This window comes from Rhinatrema bivittatum, chromosome 1, assembly GCF_901001135.1.
Source record: "Rhinatrema bivittatum chromosome 1, aRhiBiv1.1, whole genome shotgun sequence".
Taxonomy (NCBI): Eukaryota; Metazoa; Chordata; class Amphibia; order Gymnophiona; family Rhinatrematidae; genus Rhinatrema; species Rhinatrema bivittatum.
Genome location: NC_042615.1, coordinates 480098520 through 480121880, shown reverse-complemented (window position 1 = coordinate 480121880; position 23361 = coordinate 480098520). Strand labels below are relative to the sequence as shown.

General features: G+C 45.9%; 1 protein-coding gene across 1 annotated transcript in view; it reads left to right on the top strand.

Annotated features, from left to right (window-relative positions):
- The window catches only part of FOCAD (focadhesin), a 788759-nt gene that overhangs the window by 121979 nt on the left and 643419 nt on the right, over positions 1–23361 (top strand). Inside the window, exon 6 of the mRNA XM_029606912.1 lies at positions 23038–23139. Coding sequence (XP_029462772.1) covers positions 23038–23139 — 102 coding nt within the window. The remainder of the gene's footprint in view (positions 1–23037; positions 23140–23361) is intronic.

Genomic DNA, 23361 nt, shown 5'->3' with positions numbered 1-23361 from the left:
CGTTGATAGGCGCACGTTGATGGGCGCACGTTGCTAAGCCCACGTTGCTGGGCACACGTTGCTCTGCGCACGTTGATAGGCGCGCACTGCTAAGCCCACGTTGCTATGCACACGTTGCTATGCACACGTTGATAGGTGCATGCTGCTAAGCGCACGCTGCTAAGCGCCCGTTGATAGGCGCACGTTGATTGGCACACGTAGATAGGTGCATGGTGATACGCGCACATTAGTAGGCGCACATCTTTCGCGCATATTACAAGGCGCATACTCCGGCTGGGAGTGCACCGCAAGAGATAACAGACGAGATGGAGCGTAGGAGAGTCCATGCGTCCGCAGAGCCGGCACCTCCAGAATCAGGCATAAGAGCTCTAGGCCTCTGCTCAGCATGCAACCTCAGAGCCACACAGAGCGAGGAAGCAGACTCCCTATGTGCCCAATGTGAGGAGGCCCTGGGAGTTCCAGGCCAGGGCCGGTCCCACCCAGCGTACTTGCCAGTTCCTCAGGGAACACCCCGGACCTAGCAGGCAGCGGTGAGCAGCCAGGGAACCCGAGAGACCCGGTGCCCCTAAGGCTAGAACCTGCTTCGCTCTCCTGGGTGGAATTATTCAAGGGGATTCATGCCTTTGTCAAGATGCAGTCTGATCCCCGAACAGACCCATACGTACCGGAGGACCCCGCCCCTGGACCCTCAAGACCTAGGCACGGCCACTCGCCACCTGGAAGCCCCACTTATGGGGGTTCAGATTCTCCTGAGGAAGAGGGCGAGCCCCCCGAGGAGGGAGAGCTTTCCTCGGGGATAGAACCGTATCGAACCATGAGACGCTTCATAAAGAGGATCTCCCAGACCTGGTCTCTCAATGCCTGTCGGAGCTGGCTATCCCGGGCCAAAGCACCCCAGGGGAACCTAGAATGAACCCTCTGCTAGAGGGCCTGCGCCAAATGGCTCACCATTTTCCCCTCCTACAAGCAGCACAACAGCTAATTGATCTGGAATGGAATGCGCCGGAGGCCTCATTCAAAGGGGGTCGGGCCTTATTTGGCATGTTCCCCTTGGACCCGGCAACCGAGGAGCTGCTGGCGTGCCCTAGGGTAGACGCCATAGTTTGCGCAATTATGAAGCGCACCACCATTCCGGTGGAGGGGGGGGGGGGGGGCGGCCCTCAAGGATGCACATGACCGGCGCATGGACGCCATTCTGAAACAAGCCTTTGAGGTGGTAGCCATGTCCCTACGAATTGCGACCTGCTGCACCGTGGTGACGCGTTCCTGTTTATCTCAAGCTAGGAACAACACCCCGGGAGAAGAAATGGAATCAGCTCTCTCGTTCCTCACTGACGCAGCCTCCGACCTAGTCCGTACGGCAGCCAAGGGAGTGTCATCGTCAGTGGCAGCCAGGAGACAGCTCTGGCTACGAAATTGGTCGGCCGACTCCTCCACCAAGACACGCCTCACAAGAATGCCCTTTAAGGGATCCCTCCTTGTTCGGCAGCGACCTCGAGAAACTGGCTAATAAATGGGGCACCTCTCCATTACCCCGTCTACCAGAAGACAGGTCAAGGAGGAGCCAGCGCCATTTTTCTAGGCCATCCAGAGGTAGAAGCTCTCAGTGCTTCCACCCTTACAGGGCTCGCTACCAAGCACCTCGTTCTCAGACCAAGAACCAGTCCTTTCGGACCAAGCACAACAAGAGGAGAACCAGCTCGGGTTCGGGTCCCGGCCGCACCCCACAATGAGAATCAGCCGACCCATCTGGGGGAAGAAGCCATAGGGGGCAGGCTAACCCTATTCTACCGCAGGTGGGTCGAGATTACCTCGGACCAGTGGGTCCTTGCCATCATCCGAGAAGGGTATTACCTGGACTTTCTTCGGCTCCCTCCGGACAAGTTTGTGGAATCTCCTTGTCCACCCCTCAAGAGGGGCGGCACTGGAAGCTACCTTGCGGAGGCTCCTGTCCCTAAACGCCATAATCCCAGTGCCTGCATGGGAGATAAATTCTGGGCATTATTCCATTTATTTCATAGTACCCAAGAAAGAGGGCACTTTCAGGCCCGTCCTGGACAACAAGTCAGTCAACCGACACCTACGGGTCCCCAGGTTTCGCATGGAAACTCTGCGGTCCGTCAAAAGTGCAATACAGCCAGGGGAGTTTCTCACATCCCTGGACCTGTCAGAAGCCTACTTGCACATCCCAATCCAGCGGGATCACCAGCGCTACTTACGCTTCAAAGTCCTGAGCCAACACTTCCAGTTCCGAGCTTTACCCTTCGGGTTAGCCACCGCGCCGCAGACCTTTACCAAGGTCATAGTAGTAGTGGCGGCATCACTCAGGAAGGAAGGAATTCTCGTCCATCCCTACCTGGAAGATTGGCTGATCAGGGCAAAGTCACCGGAGGAGAGCCACCAGGCAACCAACAGAGTTATATCTCTTCTGGAAAGCCTAGGATGGGTAGTCAACACAAACAAGAGTTCCCTACAGCCTTCCCAGTCGCTGGAATACCTAGGAGTCCGATTCGACACCCAGGAAGACAAGGTCAGCCTGACCTCCAAGAGGCGATCAAAACTCCGGAATCGTCTGCAGGCCCTGCTTAGCGCCACCCGGCCCACAGCTTCGGATTACCTACAGGTCCTCGGCCTCATGGCATCCACTCTGGAGGTGGTACCATGGGCGCGGGCTCATATGAGACCATTACAACGCGCCCTCCTATCTCGGTGGAGCCCACGATCACAGAACTACACCATACACCTACCTCTGCCAGCCAGAGTGCGGAATCAGCTACGGTGGTGGTTGCAGCCCGGCCACACGAGCTGGGGGTCAAAAATGTCCTCCCCAACCTGGACCCTGCTCACTACAGATGCCAGCCTGAACGGATGGGGAGCACACTGCGAAGAACTAACCGCCCAAGGGCGGTGGAACAAAGAAGAGTCGGGGTGGAACATCAACCGACTAGAGGCACGGGCAGTCAGGCTAGCCTGCCTGCGATTTGCCCACAGACTTCGAAACAGGGCGATCAGAGTGATGTCGGACAACGCCACCACAGTGGCATACATCAACTGACAGGGCAGAACCAGAAGCAGACAGGTATTCTTAGAAATAACCCCCCTGATGGCTTGGGCGGAAGCGAATCTCCAGGACATCTCCGCTGTCTACATCGCCGGGAAGGACAACACCACGGCAGACTTCCTCAGCAGAGAAAGCCTAAACCCGGGGGAATGGCAGTTGTCGCCCACAGCTTTCCAGATGATTGTGGATCAGTGGGGGACTCCGGGCATGGACCTACTAGCGGACAGGTCCAACGCTCAAGTACCCAGATACTTCAGTCGCAGACGAGATCCTTTCTCCCACGGGATCGACGCTCTGGTACAGCCATGGCCTCAGGGGATCCTGCTATATGCTTTTCCTCCATGGCCCCTGCTGGGCGCCATTATACACAAGATTCAGCGGCACAGAGGCCTAGTTCTTCTAGTGGCCCTGGACTGGCCAAGAAGACCCTGGTACGCAGACATGAGAAGACTGCTGGCAGGGAATCCACTACCCCTGCCTCCACACAGATCCTAGTTGATCTCTGGCTTTACCTCACACTTATTTGCTGTTAGTTAAGGATTTTCTATGCCTGTTCCATTTTCTAAGAATACCCATGCAACCACATTATGTACAGTATTTGTTTATGCTTATATTTTTTTTATGTTTACTGCCATGATCCAGCTTAACCTGGACTTGGTTTTGCAGCCTTTGAAAATTTTGCAAAGCAGCTATTTGGCTTTCAAGCTGGTGAAAGTTTGACCATATCTGGGTTAAAGATTAGTGATATACTCTTTTTTTTTTTTTTTTTTTTTTTTTTTTTTTATCTGATTATACCATTTACAAGCATAATCATCAAGCAAACATTACTTGAGTAGAAATACAGGTAGTACAATAGAAAGAAAAATTTTTCAAAGAAACATCATATTACAAGAAATTGGTATCTGTCGTACCTGTCTAACAAGCCCACAATTATATCCAAGATTACACAACTTCAGGAAATATAATATAGCAAAGAAATTTAGCTATAGGACAGTTTCAGTTCTCTGAGAGATCTAAATTCCACCATAAGAGTGCCCTTATTCAGGGCCTGGTGAAGAGCTAAGCTGCGGTCTACCCTTATTTTCTAAAAATTCTGTTAGCTGAGATGGCTGAAGAAATATATATGATATACCTCTATGCTTTATTAGGTATTTACATGGAAACTTTAGTGCAAAGAACATCCTTAATTGCACTACTTGAGGTTTTAACAATAAAAATTGTCGTCTACATTTTTGGTTTTGCCTGGACAAATCCGGGAACATCTGAACTCTACAACCCAGGAACTCCTCTGATCTATTTAGGAAATATTTTCTAAACACCCAATCTTTGTCGGATTCTAATAAAAAAAAAAAAAAAAAAAAAGTCACAATCAACGTTGATGGTGTCGCCAAATTGCTTTCAGAATCTTCTAGTATTGCAGAAACATCAATACTTGGTGCCTCTGTTGGTTGTAATTGCATTGCATATTCTCATTGTTGATTTCCCCTGGTGGCTTTCTTCAATGGTGAAAGGTAATATATCTTAGAAATAATAGGTAATGTGGCTTCAGGTAATTTAAGCACTTCCATTAAATATCTCCGCCAGAGTTGAGTTGGTATTGTCATTGGAAGCTTGGGGAAATTAATAACAGAAGATTTTTACTCCTTGAACTATTTTCCATGTTCTCAATTTTAAATTGTAAAGTCTGATTTTCCTTAATTAAAGCATATTGCAGATCATTTGCCTTTCCCAGATCTGATTTAACTGTTAACAGTTCACTTTTAATTTGAAAATTTTCTTCTTCTATTTTATCATCTCTGATTTTTATATCTTTCACTGAATTCAGCAATACTTCCATTTGTATCTCCATATTATTGTTTAAATCATTAATAGCTTCCCAAATAAGCTCCAATGTAAAAGTTTGTGGTCTTACCAAAATTTTAAATTGCAAAGTAGGAAGACCAGCTGGGCTCTCTCCAGGACCCGTTCCTGCCATTCTGGTAGGTATTTCGCCAGCCCCAAAGTTGATTTGCTGAAACCGCAACGACTTTCTGCAGGGCTACATGCCTCGGTGGAGATTCCATCGGGCTGACATCCTCCGATAACCCAGGGCCTCCTCGCTCCTGCAGGAGCCTAATGGCTGGGTTTGCTGGCAGCGATCTCTCCCCATGGGAGAGTGATGTCATCAGCTCTAGAGCGGAGGAGGACTCCTGTTGCTCAGCGAGCTCTCTGCCCCAACCTCCGTCCTACGACGGAGATGAGTGTCCATTGGACCCACAATTAGAATGGCCTCTGTCGCATCCGAGGCTTGACGCTCCTTGGCCCTTCTTTTGCGGGCAGAGTGAGGCATTCTTCCGCAGGAAAAATTGTCGAAGGTAAGCAGGATGCTCAGACCCGTCACGCTACCAGCGCCATCTTGGATCCCATATCCAGGAGATTAGTTTACTTTGCTTGTGCTTTTATGAGTTTGCAAAACATTTTGGGATATTTTATGTAGGTAGAACACTATATGAAAGAATCGTGGGGTTTCTGGCGATTCAGATCTACTCAGAACCAACACTATTTTTCCTAGCGTGTAGCAGATGGACTCAAAACAAGTGGGTATAGTGTGCTCGTGCTAGCAGTTGGAGACGGATCTGACATCAGCACGGATACATATACCCCGCAGGAAGTGCAGCAATTCAGTAATTTCCGTCTCCAAAGCAGTTCGGAGCTACCTTACGCTCGCTGAGCGCTTTTCCAAATCATAACGACGAAATTCTTAGAAGAAATCCTACCTGAAGACGAGCCCTGCACTCCTGCGGTGATACCCTCGGGTCCCTCCCCCAGTTGAGTTTCCCGAGGTGATTTCCGTGGTCCCTCGGAGGTGAGTGCCTTGGTCCGGTGGCCGGATTGCGGCAGGGACCTAGCCCCCGAGTGAGATGGGCTCGGGCGCGGCTTAGAGGCAGCCTCGGTCCCGGTGAGGACTTGGCCCCCCAGCGAGACGATGTTCGGGCGCGGCTTAGAGGCAGCGAGTGTACTTCCTCGAGCGCGGCGGTGACGGTAATCACCCTCTCCCCCCGCAGCCAGAGACCGCCCGGGTCGCAGCCGGGAAGCGCCGAAGACAAGGTAAGGCGTACATCTGTACTTACTGGTCTCCGAAGAGCGAGGAGTAGCAGGGTCTGCCTACGTGGCAGCCCGCCAAGGAGGTCGCCATTTTGCCTGCTCTCCAGCCCTGGTTCACCGCCTCGATCTAAGCGGGATGACGGGCACGTATGTTAGGTGCCCGAAACGATTTTGGCGTCCATTGCTGGTGATACGCGCACGCTGATAGGCGCACATTCATACGCGCACATTGATACGCGCACGTTGATAGGCGCACATTGATACGCGCATGTTCATACTCGCACATTGATACGCGCATGTCCATAGGCGCACGCTCATAGGCGCACGTCCATAGGCGCAAGCTCATAGCCGCACATTAATATGTGTAGGCGCACGTTGATAAGCGCACACTTATAGGTGCTCATTGATAGGAGCTCAGACACGATGGAGCGTAAGAGAGCCCATGCGGCCGCAGAGCCGGCACCTCCAGACTCAGGCATGAGAGCTATAGGCCTCTGCTCAGCATGCCACCTCAGAGCCACACAGAGCGAGGAAACAGACTCCCTATGTGCCCAATGTGAAGAGGCCTTGGGAGTTCCAGGACAGGGCCGGTCTCAGCCCAGTTTGACTGCCAGTTCCTCAGGGAACACCCCGAACCTAGCAGGCCGCGGTGAGCAGCCAGGGAACCTACAGACCTGGTGCCCCTACGGCTAGAACCTGCTTCCCTCTCCTGGGTAGAATTATTCAAGGTGATTCATGCCTTCGTCAAGATATAGTCTGATCCCCGACCGGTCCCATACATACCGGATGACCCTGCCCCGGGACCCTCAAGACCTACGCATGGCCACCCGCCACCCGGAAGCCCCACTTATGGGGACTCGGATTATTCTGAGGAAGATGGCGAGCCCCCCGAGGAGGGAGAACTCCCCTCGGGGATAGAACCGTATCGAACCATGAGATGCTTCTTTCCTAAGGAGGATCTTCCAGACCTGGTCTCTCAATGCCTGTCGGAGCTGGCTATACAGGCCAGGGCACCCCGGGGGAACCCAGAATGAACCCCCTGCTAGAGGGCGTGCGTCCAACGGCTCACCATTTTCCCTTCCTACAAGCAGCACAGCAGTTAATCGATCTGGAGTGGAATGCGCCAGACGCTTCCTTCAAAGGGGGTCGGGCTTTGTCTAGCATGTACCCCCTAGACCCGGCAACCAAGGAGCTGCTGGCGTGCCCGATGGTAGACGCCATAGTTAGCGCAATTGTGAAGCGCACCACCATTCCGGTGGAGGGAGGGGCGGCCCTCAAGGATGCACATGATCGGCGCATGCACGCCATTCTGAAACAAGCCTTTGAGGTGGTAGCCATGTCCCTATGAATTGCGACCTGCTGCACCGTGGTGACGCGCTCCTGCTTTATCACAAGCCAGGAACAACACCCCGGGAGAAGACATGGAATCAGCCCTCTCGTTCCTCACTGACGCTGCCTCCGACCTAGTTCGTAGAGCAGTCAAAGGAGTATCATCCTCAGTGGTAGCCAGAAGACACCTCTGGCTACGTAATTGGTCGGACGACACCTCCTCCAAGACTCGCTTCACGAGAATGCCTTTTAAGGGATCCCTCTTGTTCGGCAGCGACCTCGAGAAATTGGCTAATAAATGGGGGCGCCTCTCCATTACCCCGTCTACCGGAAGACAGGTCCAGGAGGGCCCAGCACCCTTTTCCTAGACCATCCAGGTAGAAACTCTCAGCGCTTCAACCCTTACAGGGCTCGCTACCAAGCACCTCGTTCTCAAGCCAGGAACCAGTCCTTTCGGACTAAGCACAACAAGAGGAGAACCGGCTCGGGCTCTGGTCCCGGCCGCACCCCACAATGACAATCAGCCGACCCATCCTGGGGTAGCAGCCATAGGGGGCAGGCTAACCCTCTTCTACCACAGGTGGGTCGAGATTACCTCGGACCAGTGGGTCCTTGCCATCATACGAGAAGGGTATTACCTGGACTTTTTTCAGCTCCCACCGGACAAGTTTGTGGAATCTCCTTGTTCACCCCTCAAGAGGGCAGCACTAGAAGTTACCTTGCAGAGGCTCCTATCCCTAAAAGCCATAATCCCAGTGCCTGCATGGGAGGAATATTCTGGGCATTATTCCATTTATTTCATAGTACCCAAGAAGGAGGGCACTTTCAGGCCCGTCCTGGACCTCAAGTCAGTCAGCCGGCACCTACAGGTCCCCAGCTTTCGCATGGAAACCCTGCGGTCTGTCAAGATTGCAGTACAGCCAAGGGAGTTTCTCACATCCCTAGATCTGTCGGAAGCCTACTTGCATATCCCAATCCATCGGGATCACCAGCGCTATTTACGCTTCAAAGTCCTGAATCAACACTTCCAGTTCCGAGCTTTACCCTTCAGGTTAGCCACCGCGCCGCGAACCTTTACCAAGGTCATAGTAGTGGTGGCGGCATCACTCAGGAAGGAAGGAATCCTCGTTCATCCCTACCTGGACGATTGGCTGATCAGGGCAAAGTCCCCGGAGGAGAGCCACCAGGCAACCAACAGAGTTATATCTCTTCTGGAAAGCCTAGGATGGGTAGTAAACTTGAACAAGAGTTCCCTACAGCCTTCTCAGTCGCTGGAATACCTAGAGTCCGATTCGACACCCAGGAAGACAAGGTCAGCCTGACCGCCAAGAGGAGAGCAAAGCTCCGGAATCATCTGCAGGCCCTGCTGAGCGCCACCCGGCCCACAGCTTGGGATTACCTACAGGTCCTTGGCATTATGGCATCCACGCTGGAGGTGATACCATGGGCGCAGGTTCATATGAGACCATTACATCGCGCCCTCCTTTCTCGGTGGAACCCACGATCACAGAACTTCACTGTACACCTACCTATACCAGCCAGAGTGCGGAATCAGATACGGTGGTGGTTGCAGCCCGGCCACATGAGCCGGGGGTCAAGAATGTCCTCCCCAACCTGGACCCTGCTCACTACAGATGCCAGCCTGAACGGATGGGGAGCACACTGCGAAGAACTCACCGCCCAAGGGCGGTGGAACAGAGAAGAGTCGTGGTGGAACATCAACCGACTAGAGGCACGGGCAGTCAGGTTAGCATGCCTGCAATTTGCCCACAGACTTCGAAACAGAGCAGTCAGAGTGATGTCGGACAATGCCACCATGGTGGCGTACATCAACCGACAGGGCAGAACCAGGAGCCGACAGGTATCCCTAGAAGTAGCCCCCCTGATGACTTGGGCGGAAGCAAATCTCCAGGACATCTCCGCCGTCCACATCGCCGGGAAGGACAACACCACGGCAGACTTCCTCAGCAGAGAAAGCCTAAACCCGGGGGAATGGCAGCTGTCGCCCACGGCCTTCCAGATGATTGTGGATCAGTGGGGGACTCTGGGCATGGACCTACTAGCGGACAGGTCCAACGCTCAAGTACCCAGATACTTCAGCCGCAGGCGAGATCCTCTATCCCACGGGATCGACGCCCTGGTACAGCCATGGCCTCAGGGGATCCTGCTATATGCCTTTCCCCCATGGCCCCTGCTGGGCGCCATTATACACAAGATTCAGCGGCACATAGGCCTAGTTCTTCTAGTGGCCCCGGACTGGCCAAGAAGACCCTGGTATGCAGACATGAGAAGACTACTGGCAGGGGATCCTCTGCCCCTGCCCCCCTCACAGGGACCTGCTGCGCCAAGGTCCCATTCTCCACGAGGATCCAGCTCAATTCTATCTTACGGTCTGGCCATTGAGAGGGCTAGACTGAAGAAAAGGGGATACTCGGGGTCGGTAATAGATACACTCCTCCGAGCATGCAAGTTCTCCACATCACTAACTTATATAAGGACCTGGAGAGTATTTGAAGCCTGGTGCGAGACTCGCAGCACCAATCCGCATGCCGCTAAAATCCCCATCATTCTGGATTTCCTGCAAGATGGACTTCAGAAGGGTCTGTCCCTCAATTCAATCAAGGTTCAGGTGGCAGCATTATCCTGCTACGGCCCCAAGAGTGACGGCAACAGCATTGCCACGCACCCAGACGTTTCACGTTTCCTGAAAGGAGTCAAACACATTCGCCCGCCACTGAAATGGCCAGTGCCCCTGTGGAACCTCAACCTAGTTTTGGAATTTCTAGCGGGACCCACCTTCAGACCCCTCTGAGGCCTGTCCCTCCGTTTGTTAACCTTGAAGATGGTGTTCTTGCTGGCCGTATGCTCAGCACGCCGCATCTCCGAGCTACAAGCGCTGTCCTGCCGCGATCCGTTTCTCAGAATCATCCCAGGGGCTATCCATCTTCGCACGGTTCCTTCCTTCTTACCCAAGGTAGTCTCACACTTCCACCTCAACCAAACCATATCCTTGCCAACCATGGAAGGTTTGAAGAAGTTGGAAGAAGGTCGAATACTGCGTCATCTCGACATCGGCAGGCTGCTGTCCAGGTACCTGGAAATATCGGAAGCAGTACGAAAGACAGACCACCTGTTCGTCCTTCACAGTGGGAAGAGGCAAGGTGAAGCGGCCTCACGGGCAACTATTGCTCGCTGGATCAAAGAAGTTATCAGGGCGGCCTACGTAGAAGTGGGAAAACCACCACCTCTACGAGTCAAGACTCACTCTACCAGAGCACAAGCGGCCTCCTGGGCAGAAACTAGGATGCTGTCGCCTGCAGAGATATGCAGAGCGGCAACGTGATCCTCCATCCATACCTTCTCCAGATTCTACCGTCTGGACGTCCAGGCCAGGGAGGACACAGCATTTGCAAGGGCAATCCTAAACGGACCTCGGGCAGCCTTCCACCCAGTCCAGGAGTAGCTTTTGTACATCCCATTTGTAATGAGTCCATCTGCTACACGCTAGGAAATGGAGAGATTACTTACCTGATAATCTGGTTTTCCTTAGTGTAGGCAGATGGACTCAGCATCCCGCCCGGCTGCCGATATACATAGGGTTTCACCGATTCAAGGTAAGCCATGTTTTCTTACATAGGGCATCCACCCTGCCGGGTATTGACGCCTTCCGGTTGAGTACACTGGCGGTCTCCAGCTACTGTCAATCGGTCAGGTTAATCATGTTCAGTTAATTAATCGGTCAGTCACACATATATCCATAATGCTTTTGCAAGGAAGATTACTGAGCGTCTGCACTTCCTGCAGGGGTATATGTACTACGTGCTGACGTCAGATCCGTCTCCAACTGCTAGCACGAGCACACTATACCCATTTGTAATGAGTCCATCTGCCTACATTAAGGAAAACGAGATTATCAGGTAAGTAATCTCTCCATTTCTTTCCTTGGGTAAGTCCATAGTGGAGGATTTGGAAGTGGATAGAAGATTTGCGGGATAGAAAATGTTCTTGCTCTGAAAGGACGTTCTGGGCCATGGTGAGATCCAACAGTGGTGAGGTCCTGTTTGAATTGGTGACTCAAGGATAGATGAGTGAGTAACCAAATATCAATTTTTTTGAATTTGCTAAGAGTTATGAATACCTATTATTTCAGTTTGGACTATCTTCTGGATTTTTTTCTGGACTTTTATTCCTTGTATTGTGAAATAAATTCATTCTTTTTTGTTTTGGAATAACACTTGAAGTGTGAACTGTTATTTTTCCTTTTGGGTGTGTGACTCCCATTGGACCCCACAGCCTCATGTTATTCCAGGAAGGAACCCTGTCCTGGCTTTGCAGTCAGGCTTTTACCATCCCTCCAATTGCCCCCAACAAATGGGGTGTTACAATTTAAAGAATTAGCTGAGGGCACCCAAGAGGGTGCTGATAAGTCTCCAGCTGTGATGCTGTGCTGCAGGTTCTGAGGCTTTTATTTTTGCTTTGGGTATTTTTTTTTTTTTAGTGTCTCATGGGGAAACATAAGGCAAAAATCGAAACTTTCCTTCAGTGAAACTTTCCTTCCTTGATGCTGGTTAAGCTTCCTCAAGCCTTGATGGAGCACTTTGTGTGCTCCAGTGGAAGACAAATTGAACTGGGAGATCCCATTGCTAGGGCAGGTATTGGAGCTGCTGTCCAGCTGGAGAGCAACATCTCATTATGCCCTGACATGCAAGAATACCCTTATTCCCTTACCGGGTTGCATGTGGAAGCTGCATCAGAGGTGCTGAGTATGGTGAAGAGAGAGCAGATGATATTGTCTTCTGGAGGGTGGAGATGCCGTTTCTAGCAATAGTACTTCCTCTGACATGGCATTCACTGGGGTGAGTGGTTCAGGCTCTGTGTGCAGGTTTAAACTCTCAACAACTTGCCTGTGCCTAGGATGAAATCCTGGAGAAGCAGGCAGTGGAGGAGGGATGGTCTACTCAAGCTGTTACCAAGCTGTGGTAAGACCTGTTACTATTATATTAGACTTTATTTGGTCTGCTCTGAACATTCTGGAGAGGTCATTAGTTAAGCTTTCTCAAGAAGGCTCTGTTATACCATTTATGGGAGTGGAGGAGCAGTGAACTGCGAACCAGGGAGGTCAAGTTTCAAATCCCACTGCTGCTCCTTGTGACCTTGGACAAATCACTTTGCCCTCCATTGCTTCAAATACAAACTTAGACTGTGAGCCCTCTGGGGATAAGGAAGTACAGTATATTTAGATTATTAAGGTAACTGGCTTTGAAGTACATGAAAAGTAGAATACAATTCAAATAAACTACCTGGCTTACTCAGATATCTAAACTTGGGGATAAATTGCAGGAATATTCTCAGAAATGAACTGGCTTGGAACAAAAGGTTGAGTCCCCCAGAGTTCCAGTTTGTCCTTTGTTGAGGATAAAGGGATTATGCATAGAAGGATGGAGAACTTTGAGAGCTACATTAGGTGCTTCTTTAATTTTCCTTTTTCTCCTACAGTCGCCACCAGATGTATGTTCAGAAGCTAACTAATGGAAGCCTGGAAACACTGCTGAAGGGATCCCACCTATTAACACACTTATTTCCCTAAAGGGAAAAGACTCCTGGGACTGCAAGAACACAGGAGGCCTATGCTAGCCAGTTATCTATGGATAGCTTGGACCTGGAAGAACCTACCAGTGAAGAGACAAAGCATGCTTCCTTGTTTGCGACTTTTGTCTTCAAGATCAGCATCTAATGTTCCGCCTTTATTTTTGGGAGAAACAGAAGATTTTTCTTGGTCAAGATTCGGGTTTTTCCTGATTTATGCAGGAACTTTTGGGAGTGTAGAAAGAATTTCATTTCTTTATGGCAAGGTCTCAGTGCCTTGGGTATGAGATATTTCTAGCACGCCCTTGCAAATGCTTAACCTCCAGAATGATAGTTATATATTTTATGATCCAGGTCAGTTAAAAAGGTTTATTATTTCAAAGTCTGTTCAGGGAGTTGAGGCCAAAGTGGAGTATGTGATTTGTATAATGTCAGGATGAGGCGACCATCTCATTAATGTAATATCCACTGTCTTGCTACATGGTTAGCTGGTTATCATTCCTGTTTGTTTTTTTATTTTATTTTTTAACTTGTTTTTGACTCCAGAATTTTTCTCAGTTGTCTTTGTTATGGACTACATAGACAATGAACTAAGTTATTATGCTTGTGTTATCATTTTAAGACAATGTGTCATTGCTGTCTGTTCTATGCTTGCATATTATCAAGCTGGTCTTCTAATTTGTAGAAAATGTTATTTAAAAAAAGAATTAGCTGATGGACCATAATGTGGTACTTGAATCATTTGTCAAACACTGTTATCATTCATGATAAACTGATTAGGACAATGAGTGACTGTTGATTTCCCTCTTGTAGAGTGCTAAGAGCTGCTGCTGTTCAGATAAAGACATTGATCACTTATGTGCAGATTGGCGCATATGGTTCCCTACAAGTGCTACTTCTAATGAAAAACAGTTAAGAAAACGGCAGCCAGACAAACTGAAAAGGTTTAAGGCTATTTTTGGGGAGCACAGATTTTCCCTGTACTTGTGACCCCCAATATATAAAAGGCTACAGAGTGCAAGTGAATGTTCTTGTTATATTCCGTGATTGCACTACCAGCTTATCGAGGGCCTTTTGTTGACTGTGCTTACTTGCTGAGATACTTGCTCTGGTAAAATAATTTAACAAGGAGTTCCTAGGAGCCTCCTCCCTTCCATAAATGCCTCTCTATAAAATTATTCTGTCTACATGATTTCATGCATTACATGTTGAATAAAAATATCAAACAAACAGACATACGTCTTTGCTTTACTGCATGGTAATATTCCTGTAAAACAAGTTTGATTTGCATGTTTAGGGGCAAAGAGGGGCTCACAGCTATTTACTGGCTGGGCAACACATTTTGAAGTGGCTTGACTCCTTCCTCTCTCTCACTCCTTGCCTTAGCTAGACTATATACCCATGCCTTAGGTTTAGAGAAACCCTTTTATGATCAGAGTAGTAGCAACTGTCACTGGATTCAATGATACATCCTGGTAATATTTCTTTGAGAAACTGAGATAAATTTTAGTGCCCACTTGGAGTATTCTCTGCAAATGTTTGCAAGGCTTAAGTGGGAACATTGCACTGTAGTTTCAGCATGGTGCCCTGAAACAGCCTGAGAACTGTCATATCAACCAGGAATTATAAAGGATAGGAAGATTAAAAAAACATTGATGCTTGGAGGGGGAATAGAGTTTTATAAAATAATATCCCACATAGCATGTAGATTTGTAGTGTTTTTTGCATTTTATGGATTCTGGAATTTCCCACTTGCACACTTAAATGGATGATAATCATAATCAAAATATCGGCTCCCTTGTCTACTGCCACCTACAGTTTGAAACTGCTCTCACCTACAAATGCATTTAGCCTGTAGCTCCTCTTTGCCTATCTTTTCTCTCCCTACATTCTTCCTTGTGAACTCTGTTCATCTGGCAGATCTTTCTTATCTGTGCCCTCTCCTGCACTGCCAACTCCCATTCCTGTGCTTTCCACCTTGATGTGCAGTATGCTTGAATCTATATGTCATGCCCCCCTCTCTAGATATATTCATATCCAGTTTAAAACCTCATTTTTTGAAGTTCCTTTTAGCTCCTAAATACTTCTCTGTAATAAATACACTTGTTGTGAATGTTTATCTTGACTAGATTGTAAGCTCTATGGAGCAGGGATTGTCTCTTATGTGTTTCTACAGAGCCGCGTATGTCCAGTAGCACTTTAGAAATGATAACACTGGGCAACAAATTTTCACAAAAGTCATGTTACGGAAATGAAATTAGTCAATTCTTATACATTTCCATGTGCTAAACACGAATGTGACTGTGAAAATGCAAAATTGGCTCTAGTTTTTTTGTAATATGCAATAATATAATTACATGGTGAACTGTATGCCAATACCTCACTGGGCAACAAATTTTCACAAAAATGTTACTGAAATGAAATTAGTCAATTCTTATAAATTTCCATGTGCTAAACATGAATGTGACTGTGAAAATGCAAAATTGGCTCTAGTTTTTTTGTAATATGCAATAATATAATTACATCTTGAACTGTATGCCAATAGTAGGAGACCTACGGTTAATACCATTTGAAAAATGAAGTCATAGACTACGTCTTAGATTTCTTTGCTTGTCTCTTGTACACCTGTTCAGGAGCATCTCTGCGGAGTGTCCAGCAGTAGTCAGCCAGCATGAATATTTCAAATGCTCACCCTTTCTGACTGGGCTTCATATAGTACACTGCTGACGTCAGCTTACTCAGCAGCAGCATGGCAGTAGAACTGCATTGCATCAGAAAATGATGTAATAAACTTTGGATGATGTGTGCATGATGGTATTATGCAATATTACATCATTCTGGGCTTATTTACAGTCCTGGATAAATTTACATGACTAAACATAGAAAGTGAACTATATTAAATGTCTTCAAAATGAGAGCCAATAAAAACTTTTCATGGTCATATTCATGTTCAGCACATCAAGATACTACAGAGTAGGACCTTTTTAGGTCAGTAACACTTTCATTGTTGCCCAGTGTAAATAGTAGTAGCAATATACAGAAGAGAGGAGAGCAGCATATATTGTCAATTCCACATGTATGCACTTGGAATGTTCCCATTATTTCATGACTTTTATTCTCACTTTTTTGATTCAAGTTACATGTCATTGCACAGCCTCTTAGTGACATTAAATGCCTCCCAAATGATTTGTTTAGTTTGAATTAGTGATTTTAAAGAAATATTTCAAAATTCCCTCAAATTACTTGAACATATATCTATTTCCTGTTGGGTTAGTATTTGTGTCTATAACATAGGTCTGGCTGTGTTTTCTTCTATGATGATCATCTACCACATGAACAGAATGATCCTTCAGTTCAGTATTCTGCAATTTAGTGTATAATATTTCTGTTCCATATATGTGAAAAAATAAAATTGTAGTGAAAGTAATTTTAGTGAAGAGTTGAATGCAGACATTCTTTTTATTCCGTTGGCTGGCCATTTGCCAAACGTCGACTAAATCCAAATCATCATTGAGATGGGTTTGTTATTATATGAGTTTGCAACTATGTGACTGTATGACATGTTTTTGTATTGTGATCCGCTTAGTACAGCAGGTCTCTTATAAGCGGACTATAAATGTTTTAAAATAAATGTATGTCAGTATATTTTGTAGCCTCTTTTGGCTGTTACTGTTGCATGTTGAAGATTTATCAAGTAAAGAACCATGTATGCAATTAAAGTCACCATCTATAATTACAACATTAGCTGTGAAATGGGGAATTTGCATTTTCATTGTATCATAGAAATTGGCATTAGTTCCGTTTGGGGCACATATATTCATTAAAGAGATTTTAGTGTGAAAATTAACCATCTGCCGTTTCTGCTAAAATGCTGTGCAGAGACAGTTATTGTGGTGTTAGTGAATAAAATAACCACACCTCCTCATTATTTAGATATCCAGGTAAGAAGTTTCTTTTTTCCAGTATGTACATGTTCCTCGTTTTGTTTTTTTTTCCTTAACATATGTGAAATCTGTACTTTTTGAATGGATTATATAATCTGCTGACATTACAAGTTATCATTTTGAGTTCTCATTTCAACAAGAAGCAAACACTAAATAGGATGTGATCTGCAAATTATAAAATATAACTGTTCTTGCATCTCCTTGTACATCACTAAACTGTCAAATAACTCCCCATCACGTCACACTATAACTTGTACTTACTGCCTTGACTTCCCATCACTAAGAAGCACTATGTGCTTCTCAGTATATTTCTGAGCACAGGTAACAGTGTCCTGTAAAACTATGTAACACAAACTGGCTCACCATTTACTCAGCATTGTGCCTCTTACAAATTCAGGGATGGTAACTTTCAAAGCGGCACTTGGTTGCACATGTGCGCACGTTCGTCAGTCCGTGCCCAGGGATGTGGCCGCTTTATAACATACACGCACATATGCGTAAGTGGAGGGGGGGGGGGATTTTAAAAGGGATGTGCGCTATTGCTACTGCCATTTTTCCCAGTTCACCCAGTTAAGGGATAGGACTTGCAAACCCCCTCCTGTTTAATAGCCTTTTTTCCCCCCTGTTAGCCCCGACCTTTAAAACTCCGCTGATCTGCTTAGATTTTTTTTGTTTATAAGTTACACGTCATCCATAGCAGAAGTAAGGTTACGCGGCAGGGGACCCCGGTACAATTGAGTGTGCGTAAGTATTTATGCGCTCATTTTAGGCTAAAATCCTGGAATGCCCATGCCTCACCCCTTTTTGGAAACTTTTCATTTGTGTATGTGGCAACAGGTACTCTCATATCTGGGTGGCTTTTAAAATCCGCTTGGTGAGCGCCGGCCCAACATATTTGCATATCCCCTATTGATGCACGCATCAGGCTTTTAAAATTCACCTTTTAATGTATTTGTCACCAGACAGTGAATACCATGATATCACTTTCTTGCTATTTCATTCTTTTACTGCATTTCCAATTTATCAGCAGTTTAACTGCCATATTCAGTTGAGTGTTGTGTGTGCATTAAGGTAGAGATGTGAATCGGAACCAGAATCGGATCCGATATCAGTTCCAATTCACATCTCTATAGATGTGAATCGGAACCAGAATCGGATCCGATATCAGTTCCGATTCACATCTCTACATTAAGGTACTGACTTTCCAGGCAGTTCAGTACACTGTTGAATTATTGCAAAATTCTACACTTTTGGTGTAAATATCATGGAGTATCTGTTAATATCATCAATTTTTAAGTTATTACAGTTCCCTCTGTTTTTCCCCAATCTCCTTACTGTGATGTGGAAATATGAGTCTCTTCTGTATTATTTATTAGCTGATTTTTATGGTGTGCCATGCTAGAATTTTTTTTTTTTTTAATTATTTTGCTATTTAGATAAGGAGTTATTAAGGTTATTAGTGGGGTTGAAATGGTGGTGGTGGAGAGGTTCAGCTTTGACTTGAATTTTGAGGATACTCTTGATTTTAGGAAGGAAATCTGGGTACAGTAAATCCTTAACTAGGAAAAAGGTCCTAGATTTGAGAGCCTACTTCAAAATGATGAGTACCAGGAAGGGCAACAAAAATGATAAACGGGATGAAAAAGCTCCCTTATGGAAAAAGGCTAAATAAATGAGGGCTCTTTAGCTTGGAAAAGAGAGTCTGACAGGAGATATGATTGAAATTTATCAAACCATGAATGGGGTGGGACAGGTAAATCGGGAACAATTATTTACCCTATCAAACAACCCTAGGACCAGGGGACCCTCCATGGAATTAGCAACTGGCAGGTTTAAAAACAAATCATAGGAAGTATTTTTTTTTTTTTTTTGCTCAGTGCACAATCGGCCTATGGAATCAGTTGCCTTGTTCACGTTCTCTGGCAAAAAAAACAAAGCACTGTTCCAAAGAGGATTGGACAAGTTCCTGGAAGAAAAATCCATAAACAGTTATTAGCTAGGTAGAAATGGGACAGTCAGAGCTTAATCCTGGGCGTGGGATACAAGGAATAGATCAACTATTGGGACATGATGGGTACTTGTGACCTGGACTGTCCATTGTTAGAGACAGAATGGTGGGGTTGATGAACCTTGGTCGGACTCAGCAGGGCACTTCTTATGTTAAGATACAGAAAGAGAATCCGCTAAATAAAGCAATATAAGAGGACTTAGAAAACAGAGCGTGGCAAACACTACCAAGATTGTGGGTGTACCCTGAAAATATGAAAACTGAGACACCGACAAACTTGTGGAAATCTTATATATTATAACATAATAGATAAGAATCATTTGGCCCACATAGACTGCCTGGTTTGCCCTGCCTCAGAATCAGAGCCTTGCTTCAGTTTCATCACCGGATCTTGCCATTCCCTCTTGGAATCTTAATGCAACTATATCGCACCACTCTGTGCATATAATGATTTTTCCCCTTTTTTAAGCTCTGTTTCATATGAGGGAGAGGGCACTCGGGGATCCCCTCCCCAACCTTATTTCTTCTACCTGCTACACCTTCACCTATTCCACTTAAGTCGAAGGAACAAAAAATGTGTAAAAAAAAAAAAAAAAAAAATTGCTGGCCGGTCCGGTTAGGCGAAGGGACGCTCAATTTTATCGGCGTCCATTTTCCTAACCGATCGCTGTCAGCGGGTTCGGAAAACCGACACACGTAAAATTGAGAATTGGTTTCCTGAAACTGCTGACAGTCACCTCTCCTGAGTCAAGGAGGCGTTAGGGGCATATAATCGTCCCTAGCACTTCCTTTTAGCGTGAACCCTCTGTTAAATATAGGATCACGTGCCCAGGAGAGGTGGCTGGACACGCGTTGGGATAGCGGGCGCTCAGCATGGAGCACCCGTTCTCCCGTGATCTTTACTGAATCAGCCTGATACAGAGATATCTTCTAAGGTGCTGTCACTGCAGTTTTAGGCCTTTGCTTCTATTTATCCATAACACAGGGACTCTTCTACAAGTTAGTTTTGTGTATGAGTAAAAATAAGTTATGGTAACTTAATCTATTGTCTTTAACTGTAGGTTCGGCTTTAGAACCATATCCCATGACAGGAGATGAATAGTGTCCTTATCTCCTGCTTCATACTTTAAGGACTTCTTTAATGTTGTTCTCCTGGTTTTCAAGGGTCCTCTTACACAGTCATTTGGGACTAAAAAAATATAATTGTGTGTGAAATTCTCATTTATTGAATGGTTAAATCTTCACAATATAAGGTATCGGTTACTGAGGACTTGCAGTTTTCCATATACTCACTCTTTTAACAGCCAGAGATCTAGGAATTAATGTTTGATTGTGAATTTTTGTCTGACACATTTTATGAGGCTGGAACAGCTAAATTACATTCACAGTAGGAAACCCAACTGTTGTGAAAAGTGATTTTCCTAGAGCTTGATGCTCAAAAGTTCAGTTATATATTTGCGTATTCAGACATCATCCTTAACTCATTTTGCACTGATCTGATGAAGGGAATATGACTCTTGAGAGCTAGTCACCAGAGTATTAACTTCAGTGACCAGATATCATTTATAATGTGGTTGTTGAGTTTTATTTATTTCTAAGGGCCCGATGTAATCAGGTGTACTGGGCGGAGTGCACATTTTCACCTGCATTTGTGAGCTAAATTATGTGTACAACGATATACTTATAAGTTAGCATCCTCCCAAACAAATCAAATAGAAAAGAAGGCATTAGTTTTCAATTTTCAATGCAGAGAGGTATGTAGGCTTAACCCATGTTCTTTCAACGCTGGAAATTAGACTCCTGGTTAGTGGTGGAGTAAGTTTCCAGTGCTAGTGTTAGCATATGGGGCTGATTGAGAGTTCCTGGTTCTAGGAACCTGCAATCTTTGATTTGTAGGCAGAGAAGGTGATTTGTGTGCACACATTTTCTTTTCCTCTCCCTCTCTCTCCCAAGACCAGGTCAAAATGCTGGGGAATTGTGATAGAGACCAAAAGAAGCAACTTGATCTGATTTGCCTTTTTTTTTTTTTTTTTTTTACCAATTATGCAAATGAATCATGCTGAACTTTCACCTGGTTCAAAGACATCTCAGGATTGGCAGCTTCTCCCTGCACAGAAGTGAAGGGAGAAGCTGCTGGACATATGTGCACCGCTTTAGTGCTGTGTCTTGGAATTTCCAGACTGGAAGAGTGGAAGCTGGGCCCTGCTCGAGCTTCTAGGGTGCCACCTGCCCCTCTCCCCACCCACCCCCATGCACACTGCTGCTGTTGCAGCTGTTAGGGTTCCTCTTTGCCCACCTGATGCTGTTGCAGTGCCCTGGTTTTCTGCTGCCTCTCACCACTGGTGTGTTGAGGACTCCCTGCCCCCGGGAGTATGGTGCCATCTTACCCGGCACAACCCTGACAGACTGATTCACTCCTGATTTTGTCCCATGGCATGCCTGGAGATATTAACTTTAAATTTTTTTTTTTCAAGTAAAGCAGAACCAGAACTCCAGGCATGCCATGGGGTAAAATCAGGACTGGATCAGCTTGTTGGGTGCTTGAGGAGGTGACCATTAGCTGACAATTTGCAGCCTCTTAACCATTGTAAATGTGTCCGATTGTACATTCAGAAATGGCTCCCATTGGTCACAAAAATTTAATTTGGTTTTGTCCATTTTTTTTTTTCCATAAAATACAACCCAAGTGATAAATGTCACTTCCCTTATTGGTGCCTCTTGTACTGCCTGTTTTTTCCTGTTTTACCCATCAATAATAGAATTAATGAAAATCTCAGTATACTTTGAAAAGATGGGGAAAAAAAAAAAAGAGAGAAATCTTGCTCCAAAATAACCACTAAGGAGGAAAACTAGGAATTTAAAGTTCTTGAAAACCCTGCGCAAAATCAGAAAAGAAAAACATCGACTCACTTTCTGTAGTGTAGTATCTCTTCATAAATAGACAAGAGTGGGCACCTCAGTTTAGTAAAATACTTGCTAGGCAAAATTTTTAGCTACCATGAAAAAATTCTTGTTCTTCATAGTTTAATTCAGTTTTGCTTTTTGTTTTGTCTATTCTTTATTTTTGCTCCTTTTTTGCTTTCCTTTGCTCTCACTTCCATGTCTGTCTTCTACTCCAATTTCCTAATCTCCCCTTTCCCTTTTCTTCCCACTCTCTCTCCAGCCTCGTTCTCTTCCTCCCTAACCATCCCTCTCCCTCCAGCTTTTTCTCTTGTGTATGGCCTGGTGACAGAGGGCAACCCCTTTCCACTCTTAGGTGCCAATGCTTAGGCAGCTGCCTGGGATTTTCCCATCCTTGTTATCTGTCTTACACTTGGAACATATATTTTCTAATGGTGATGATGAGTTTATATGAAATGTTTATATTAGCATTCTTTAAAATGACCTCCATCACTGTTTCTCAAGCCAGTTCTGGAGTATGCCCAAGTCCGTTTGGTGTTCGGGATATCCACATTGCAATAGAAACAGTGTGTGCAGATCTCTGTGGTGCATATTCATTGTGGATATCCTGAAAATCAAAATATTTTGGAGCTAGCCCAGGACTGGGTTGAGAAACACTGATCTATATAACCAGGCATTCTGTTTTTATTCTATTCCAGCACAATTTTTCTGTTGCTTTGTAGGCTTTCTTTGTCTAGTTATGCTTGACAGTGTGCAGTACTGCAAGCTTTAGAACAGCTTTAATGCAACTGTGATTCATCAGTTTTATCTAGCATAAGGCTGAATGAGGAAAATCAACATGACTGTCCAAGTGACTGTCTTAGACTCTGCATTTTTGTTGTGATGATTTAATTTTCATGGGTATATGTCTCAACCCATGAGGCTAGCCAGATTCTTCTTTCTGGCAAGCCAAGAGGAACTAACTTTTCTGTCCACAGATCTGTTTCAAATATAGTAACTTTGGTTTAAAGTAAAGTTAGCAATAAGGTAAACACTTCAGTGGCTTTTGAAGACAAGTATTTCCTGCCTGCCTTTTTTTTCAAATAACAGTTTCAAATGTTCGCTTTCTCCACTCCTCCCTCCAGGAACCCTCCTCATCCATTTATCACCGTGCTGGAAAACAGATCTGACTGTTGGCCAGTTATTCTGCAGCAGCTGTCAGTCTTTTTGCATCATTGCCCTGAATGGTAAATAAAGCATTTATTCTTGACCTGTTCTTTGTTGACTGACATCTCAGCTTTGTGCCTTTCTAATATTCCTATGCCTGTTTGCTAGTGTGATACTTCCTGCTCAGCATAGTGTTTGTTGCTCATTGCAAGAAAGATATCTTGCTTAATCACACTTGCTTTTTGTTTTTTTTAATATCTTTTTATTGAAATTTCAATTACATCTATCATAAGTTGCCTTCA